Consider the following 8772-nt stretch of genomic DNA (forward strand, 5'->3'; position numbering starts at 1 on the left):
GGGCGTTTTCAAGATGGCTAAATTCAGCATATACATCTCATTTAAATATTGTGAATTGCTCACGCTGGTTCTGCTACATAATAAGACCAGGGGTAACAAGATTGGCTTTAAATGGGTTGGATTTAGTTGGACCAATAAGTGCTAAAACACATTTCTCTTAACGTAATTAGCAGAGTGCACTCAAATAAGAAATACTAAAGTGAACACAAATATTGATTTTGTGAAGAAAGGAAAGATGAGTTTCAAAAGTTTAATAGAAAATCACTAGGGGGTAAATAGTTACATTACTCACAACCATAGTGTGGTTTACAACGTGCAATGTCATTTCAGAAGGCTTTCGCAGCAGAATAAGTTCCATAAAACCCTCAGGTCGTCTTTAAGCATCTCAGTAATCAGATTCACATCAAATTGAGGTTCCTGAATACCGAAAGAAATCTTGAGTTATAAATCTTAAAAATGAACAAATTATGCAAAGAGAAAATCCCAGAAAATATGTTAGCTCAAAGATTTATTCTTTTCCCACAGGGAATGATACCTTCAATTCTGAAACTACCCTTTTCAGCTTAATAGCAATCTCCCTAGTAACTTCCCCAGTTGAAGTCCTGAAATCAAATCGATCAGCGTCTCTGATCTTTAGCCTCATTGACGGGTTCTTATATGATTTCGTTATGGTGTGCCAGACACCAACCACGCTAAATTTATCTCCCGAAGTTGCCTTCCCTAATGGCCATCTTAGCCCACCCTTAACTCCGGAATCTAGAACAGCAGAATCAATCAACTCTCTCATGCTCTTCATGTCATCATCCTGGAAGAGAACCAAGACATTTAGTAGTTATCAGCATATTTCTTGTTCGCAAAAGTTAGGAAACCAAAGTTTTCAATCCTATATCAGTGTCTGCAATGAAACAAAGGGAACTTACAGTAGGAGCAGTTATAATCCTTTTGGTGCATAGTATCAGCCTCAGATCCAAATTCTTCTCAATGCAAGATATGTCCATGACCATGTGCCGCACTTGGTTGAGTTCAATCTAGAGGGAAAGTTATTTCGATGTAAGCCTCACTAAACCTGACCCATGACAACTAGAAAGAAAGGATTGCATTTGACTGCAAAGGTAGAGCAAAAAGAATTTACGGATTCTAAACTCACAAGGTTTACTTGGGGCTCAAGCCTCAAATCTTTATTGAGTACTAAATCCCATCTACATTTTTTCTAATTGCAGTTTTCATAAATTGAAATCAAACAAATGCTACATGATGAAGCAACCAAAATGAAGAAAAATCTGAGATAAACACTCCGAATGAAAGGTGAATTCAATGTTCCAACCTCCCATGTTTGGATTGATTGATAGTAGGTAGTACAGAGCTTAGCTGCAAGTGGCAATAATCGAGTCCAAGGAAAATGCAATCCGCAGAGAACAAGTTATATCTGCCCTAGCTCAAAACGACTGATAAGCCTTCTTGGAATGCAAAGAAACAACAGCAAAGTTCTCAACACGAACGACAACAATAAAAAGAGAAACAAAGACAAAATGCAGAGCCTTATTCCTTAAAACAAATGACCATGCTGAGATAAACGGCGCCTTGCCTTGCATCACTAAACAAGCATCATATTGGGTGCCAAGTATGTTCACTAATCAAGCATGTAGGAAGTAGAGGACAACTAAACAAGTAGGAAGATGAAACTTGCCTTGTGCAGTTGAAGCTTTCCTTGTTCTTTCATCACAATGCACTTGCAAAAAGTAACTGAACCTGGTCGTGAGGTGTCGGACAACTACATGACAAAAAGAAAGTGTGACAAATTTGATAAGGCAGTTAATTTATAATAACGGAAACCAGTGTTGAAAGAAGTACCTTGACATGGTAAATGTCTTTCGCCTCTTCAAATTCAACTCCAATCTTTGGGGCACCTTCCTCTTGTATGAATTCCATATATGACTTGGGAATATTTGTGTAAAATGACCTCTTCATCTGTCTCAATGCGTTTTCATTTGTGACTGATTCTTTGTTAAATGAAGGGCTCCTGAAAAAATTACATTTCTCACTCATTAAGTACCTTCAGGTTGGTTCAGCCATACAAGTTCTGGTAGGGGCATTCAATTGTTTTACCCAAAATAATCTGTTCGTTATATGTATATAACAGACATAATATATAAATATTCAATATGATATACAACGAGGAAAAACCAAAACAATAAAAATAGACAGTGACACTAACCCACGAAAAATAACTTTGCCAAATCTAGCAGCTAAAGTTGGCCTCACTTCTTCAAGTTTCTGAGACTCCATTTCGTTCCTCACACGTTCAAAAGAAGAAACTAGATCTTCCATCACATTGTCTACTATGAAATCCCAAGGGTTTCTTGAAAAGCGCTCTAAATTCCCTCTGCTACTTTCTGTAAAGCAAGATCAAACAAAACCAACATCAAAAAGTATATATTACATATGCATATATAAATATATTTAAATAAAAAGAGTAACCCAGAAAAAAAAAATCAACAATATAGAAACATTATCAGCAGAAGAAAAACAATTACTGACATCTCACCTATATCGCTATTGATCAAAGCTAGAGGCTTTTCACCAACTTTGCACTCGACAGATTCGAAGGAAACAGGTTGGAAATGAACAGAAGCAGGAAACTGATTAGGATCGTCCAAACCAACAGAGAACCACCTGTATATAGACTTTTCTGCATAAACATTTTTTCCACTTCTCTGTCTCTGTGCATTAAAATTAGTTCTTGACGACTTGAAATGCAGGTTTTTGTTAAGCAGAGGAGAGAGCAGCACTGGACTCAGTGAAGACGTCTCTTTGTCCTTTGAGTGTCGTTTATGAGGTGGGATGTAAGCCATGATGAAGGGAATTATAATTATTTGAGAACGTTCATAACCCACCAAGAATGATGAAAAATCTGGAAAGTCTACCAAGAGATTGAAGTTATAATGCTTTAGTTTGTAGTTTGATCGCTTCTTTGGCTTCTGTGCACTTTCACTTTATTCTTCATCAACTTTTTGTTTACCCTTTGTCGAGAAGGTAAGGAGTTTGGTTGGCCCTGCGTCCTTTCAACTTATTACTGCTTACTTTTCCCCTGTTTGGAGAAGAGTAAAGGTGCACTCAAGGGGGGTGGTCATTCCTCACTTCTCGACTCTTGTTAATGGTTTGCCTACTGACTACTAATCTCCTTATTAATTGTCTCAAGAAAATGTTAATCCCTACACAGTTTATCTATTAATGCTTTCAAGGTTTGGTTACTTCAAAATTTATGAACGACCTTGTCTCTGGCTAAATAGTTCAGGAACTTCCAAGTTCTTGCGTCAATGACACCGCTACGTCCATGGTTTGATGGAAATGTTGTGGTCACAGTTTGCCTTCCAAAAAACGAATAAGACAAAGCAAGAGCAGAAACGGCTCCGTCTGAAGTGATTCCAGCTTGACAAGTGACGACTTTATTAACATAGTTTGAATCAACAAGGGAGTTTATTCTTTATCAGTGTGTCATTTACATATTGGTGCACAAGAGTTAGATTTGTATGTCTTGCTAAGGAAACAAAAGGATCTAAATCAGGAGGCAGGAGCAAGACGTGAGAAGGACCAGTAAAACCTTGTGGGTGTGTTTGGTTGGGGGAATGAAAAGGAATCAAAGGGAATCAAAGTTTATTATCATGTTTAGTTAGTTTTAAGAAATGGTCATTCAAAATAAAAAGACTTTTCCATCAAATTAGTAAATTATCATTTCTTCTTCACGTGAAAGAAATGTTCATTCCAAACTCTTTTAATTTTCTTTTCCATCATTACTATTAAATATTATAATGATAAATATTATTATATTAATATTAATAATATAATTTATATTATATTATAATAATTTATATTATAATGTAATTATATCTTATAACATATAATATAATATATTATAATTATATACGTATATTATAATATATCATATTTAATATTATAATAATATCTTATATTATGTAGTATACATTGTAATTATATTTATCATTATAAATATAATATAATAGTTATAATATAATATAACATAGTTGTGATATTGTAATTAATAATTATGACCATTAAGTATGATCATCACAACTATTCAATAATGACTTTGCTTTGTCCAGAAACGCAGTGGAGGAAATCCAAACAGAAGAAGTTGAAGCTCCTTTTCATGTAAACATTTATTTATTGTTCAAACTCGAATTCTAAACTCAAACCGGTAAAGTAAACAGGGCCTTCGTCAGACCACTCAATGCTAAAACACACTTCTCTTAACATATACATTAGTAGAGTGCACTCAAATAATGCTAAAAGGGAACACAAATATTGATTTCGTGAAGAAACCAAACATGAGTTCAAAGGTCTTGTAGAAAATCACTAGGGGGTAAAAAAGTTCGTTACATCACTCAAAACATCAGTGTGGTTACAACAGCAATGTCATTTCAGAAAGCTTTCATAGAAGAATACGTTGTTCCATAAAACCCTCAAGTTGTCCTTAAGCATCTCTGTAATCAGGTTCACATCAAATTGCTGATCCTGAATACCAAAAGAAATTTTGAGTCTTGAATCTTCAAATACGAACAAATTAGGCAAAGAGAAGATAACATAAGCTATGTGTTTGCTCATTTTCCCAGAGTTTGCATACCTTCAATTCTGAAACTTCCCTTTTCAACTTTATAATGATCTCCCTAGCATCCTCCCCAGTTGAAGTCCTGAAATCAAATCGATCAGCGTCTCTGACCTTTAGCCTCATTGACGAGTTCTTATATGATTTAGTTATGGTATGCCAGACTCCAACCACACTAAATTTATCTCCAGAAATTGCCTTCCCCAATGGCCATCTCAATCCACCCTTAACTCCAGAATCTAGAACAGCAGAATCAATCAAATCTCTTATGCTCTTCATGTCATCATCCTGAAAGAGCACCAAGACACAAGTAGTTATCGACATCTTTCTTGTTCGCAAAGGTAAAGAAACCCAAATTTTCAATCCTATATCAGTGTCTGCAATGAAGAAAAAGAAACTTACAGTAGGAGCAGTTACAATCCTTTTGGTGCATAGCATAAGCCTCAGATCCAAATTCTTCTCAAGGCAAGATATGTCCATGACCATGTAACGCACTTGGTTGAGTTCAATCTAGAGAAAAAAAGTTATTTCAATGTAAGCCTCACCAAACCAGACCCATGAAAACCAGAAATAAAGAATTTATGTTTGAGTACTAAATCTCATCAAGTAGTTTCCACATTGTCCCAATAATGAATTGAACTTAAATCGATGCTCTTATTGCTACACAAGCATGATATTGAATTGCTATGCTTGTTCACTACGCAAGCAAGGAGGAAGTAGAAACTTGCCTTATACAGTTGAAGCTTTCCATGTTCTTTCATCACACTACATTTACAAGAGATAGTTGAATCTGGTCGTGTGGTATCGGCCAACTACACGAGAAAAATTAAATTTTGAGAAATCTGACAAGCCAATTAACTCGTAATAAGTGTAACCAGTGTTGAAAAAGAAGCACCTTTAAATTTCAACCAAGAAAAAAAATATACCTTTACATGGTAAACGTCTCTCTCCTGTTCAAATTCAACTCCAATCTTTGGGGCACCTTCCTCTACTACAAATTCCATATAGGACTTGGGAATATTTGTGTAAAATGACCTCTTCATCTGTCTTAGTGCCTCTTCATAAGCCAAATCCTTTGTGCCTGATTCTTTGTTAACTAAAGGGGGGCTCCTAAACAAAATTAATTTCTCACTCATTAAATCCTTCAGTTCGGTTCAACCATATAAGTTCTAGTACGGGAATCAAGTGTTTTACACAAAATAATATGTTCATTATTATGGGGAAAAAAAACTAAAAAAATAGTAAAAATAGACAAAGAAACACTAACCCACGAAAAAGAACTTTGCCAAATCGAGCAACTAAAGTTGGCCTCACTTCTTCAAGTTTCTGAGACTCCATTTCGTTCCTCACATACTCAAAAGAAGAAAGCAAATCTTCTATCACATTTTCCGCTATGAAATCCCATGGATTCCTAGAAGACGTCTCTAAATCCCCTCTGCTATTTGCTGTAAAGCAAAGATCAAACAAACCCAAGACCAAAAAGTAAAAAAATTACAGAAACCCAGAAACAAAATCAACAAACCCAATTAGTGAAAATCACCTATCTCGCTGTTGATCAAAGCTAGAGGCTTTTCACCAACTTTGCCCTCGACAGATTTCAAGGATACAGGTTGGAGATGAACAGAAGCTGGAAACTGATTACGATCGTCCAAACCAACCGTGAACCACCTGGATATAGAATTTTCTGCATAAACAATCTTTCCACTTCTCTGTTTCTGTGCATTAAAATTAGTTCTTGAAGGCCTGAATTTCAGATTGTTGTTGAACAGAGGAGAAAGCAGCTCTGGACTCAGTGAAGACGTCTTTGTGTACTTCGAGTGTCGTTTGTGAGGTGGGATGTAAGCCATGATAAAGAATAAAGAAAAATGCAAATTCTTTTGAGAATGTTCAGAGCCTAAAAGCAAGAATAATGCAAAGGAAACACTGGAAACTTTATATATAAAGCTCAGATTGTAGTTTGATCGTCTCTTTCACTTCTTTTTCAACTTTTTTCCACTTCTTCCACAAGGTAAAGAAGGGACCTTCTTCCACAAGGTAAAGAAGGGAGCTTTGATTTGATTTGCTTACTTTTTCCTCCGCCAAGACAAGAGTAAAGGCCCACTCAGGGCAGACTGGTTATTCTTTCACTCAATTATTGGATTATTTTTATAAATATATCTTATTTTAAAGCGTCTCTAATTTTTTAAAATAATTTAAAATATTCTTTAATATATAAAAAATAAGTTAAATTATTGTTTCTGTCTAACTAATTTTAACGGAATGCCGATGTAATAAGATTTAAAAAAAAATGTATTTTAAATATAAATTCTCATTATGACAAAAAAAAATGATAAATAATTTAATGTTTAACTTAAAATATGAAATTGCAAAAGTACCTTAACTAATTTTCACTATTCATCTACACAAAACTAATTTCAGCCCCTGATTATTTTAGGTATTATATAAGTTCATTTGGTATAAGAGCTTAAATTTTAATTTTATAAAATATTAATTTTGAGTGAGTAAAATCAAATTTATAATATTAATTTGAACTAGAATTATGATTCTTTTAAAATCCTTAAATCAAACAGCCACTAAGTCTAAAAACCGTAGAAAGAGCAGTCGTCAGCCTCCATTAACACCACAGTCGTCGCCGCACCAATCCTCCATTAGCGCCGCCACAGATAATGCAGCAAAGGCTCTAGCGAGTTGAGGCCACCTTCCACCACCGAATCTCTCTGTCTCTTTCTTATTTACACCTCTCATTCGTCTGATTTCTATGTTGATCCGTGTATAAAATTTGATAATATAGGCATGATCATTCATGTCATCGATAACCTTGGGGAGAGTGTAAGAACTCTTCTTCCAAAAACGAGCCATGGTAACAAAAACATTGCAACAACCTCCAGCGAACTTAGTTTCACGTGTGATCATGGAAAGGCAGGACACCAACAGAAGGAAATCCTCCACAATGTTTGCAATCTCCCAAGGCCTAAAAGCAAAGTCAAGGGAGATGTTCTTCACTAGTTCTTCACAGTTGCTTTCAAACGTGCTTACAGCGCCGCTCCGAAGCTCGCATGGTTGTTGGCACACGGAGGAGCAGCGTTTGATGGTGCCGGCAGCGGTCGGAGTTGTGATAGGCGGCTCAAGGATGATGAGCTTTATCAACGTTAGCTTTTTTTTTTTTTCCTTCAAATGTATTTAAATGGAGGGCTGAGATTAGATTGCTTGATCTCAACGGTAGAGATTAAAAAGTATTAATTTTGTCTTAATTTTTTTCATAACAAGAATTTATTACTTTAAAATAATTTTTTTTAACTTTTAATGCGTAACATGTCAACAAAATAATTAAAATTATAAACGAAGATAAATAGAGGAGACAATTTGATCTATTTTTTTATATATGAAGGGATGTTTTGAATCGTTTTAAAAAATCAGTGAGCATTTTGAAATAAGATACATAGTTCAGAGGTATTTATGAAAATAATTCCTTATTATTATTAGTTTTTATTACGCACGTGATTCATTTAAATCAATGGTTGTCAAATTATAAAAAAAAAAAAAAAAAGAGGAAAAAGAGAAAAAAGGCGTGAAAGAAATAAAGACGCGAGTAAAATGATCTGAAGCAAAAGACAAATAAAGAAGATTTTAAGTTATTTTAATGTGTTTAAATCAAATCAATTTTATTTTGTTTGATTTGTTTTCCTTAATTCGGTGTGATTTTATTTTATTTTAGTGCATTTTTGTTAAATTTTATTTTTTATTGAGTCATTTATAGCATTTTTATTTAAGCACTATCAGAATTTTAGTATGAAATTGAGTTAAAATGGACAAAATTACAAATAAACCTAAAATTAATAAGTAAATATAAAAATTAATAATAATTAATAATAAATTGAGATTTTTAGTGATCGTCAGGTCAAAAGTATGGACGGATCGGATGACATCGGGCCCGTTTGTTTGCGTTTTCGTTTTCGTTTTTCACGGTTTTCAAAGCAAAAAAATGAAAACGGGTGTTAAAAACGTGTTTGGTGCAATTTTTTTTAAAAAACAAAACCAAAAACGTTTTTGTCTTTTTGTGGAAATCAGAAAACGAAAAAAAGGTGTTTTCATTTTCTTATTTTCGTTTTCTGTTTTCTGAAAAACGAATTTCCCTTTTTTTTTTCTTT

At 34.3% G+C, this 8772-nt stretch overlaps 2 protein-coding genes across 2 annotated transcripts; both read right to left on the reverse strand.

Annotated features, from left to right (window-relative positions):
- Positions 1–7: 7 nt before the first annotated feature.
- LOC21389892 lies at positions 8–3008 on the reverse strand. The gene is made up of 7 exons (XM_024174058.1): positions 2546–3008; positions 2216–2393; positions 1852–2020; positions 1688–1771; positions 921–1028; positions 536–805; positions 8–417 (listed from the first exon to the last, which is right to left on the reverse strand). Exons 1-7 carry the CDS (start codon positions 2850–2852, stop codon positions 322–324), a joined length of 1212 nt encoding a protein of 403 aa, XP_024029826.1. The 5' UTR covers positions 2853–3008; the 3' UTR covers positions 8–321.
- Positions 3009–4141: 1133 nt separating this feature from the next.
- On the reverse strand, positions 4142–6661 carry LOC21389893. The gene is made up of 7 exons (XM_024174057.1): positions 6165–6661; positions 5892–6069; positions 5551–5734; positions 5353–5436; positions 5027–5134; positions 4643–4912; positions 4142–4533 (listed from the first exon to the last, which is right to left on the reverse strand). The coding sequence occupies exons 1-7, from the start codon at positions 6469–6471 to the stop codon at positions 4435–4437; spliced, it is 1230 nt and encodes a 409-aa protein (XP_024029825.1). The 5' UTR covers positions 6472–6661; the 3' UTR covers positions 4142–4434.
- Positions 6662–8772: the final 2111 nt, after the last annotated feature.

This window comes from Morus notabilis, unplaced genomic scaffold, assembly GCF_000414095.1.
Source record: "Morus notabilis unplaced genomic scaffold, ASM41409v2 Scaffold376, whole genome shotgun sequence".
NCBI classification, from domain to species: domain Eukaryota; kingdom Viridiplantae; phylum Streptophyta; class Magnoliopsida; order Rosales; family Moraceae; genus Morus; species Morus notabilis.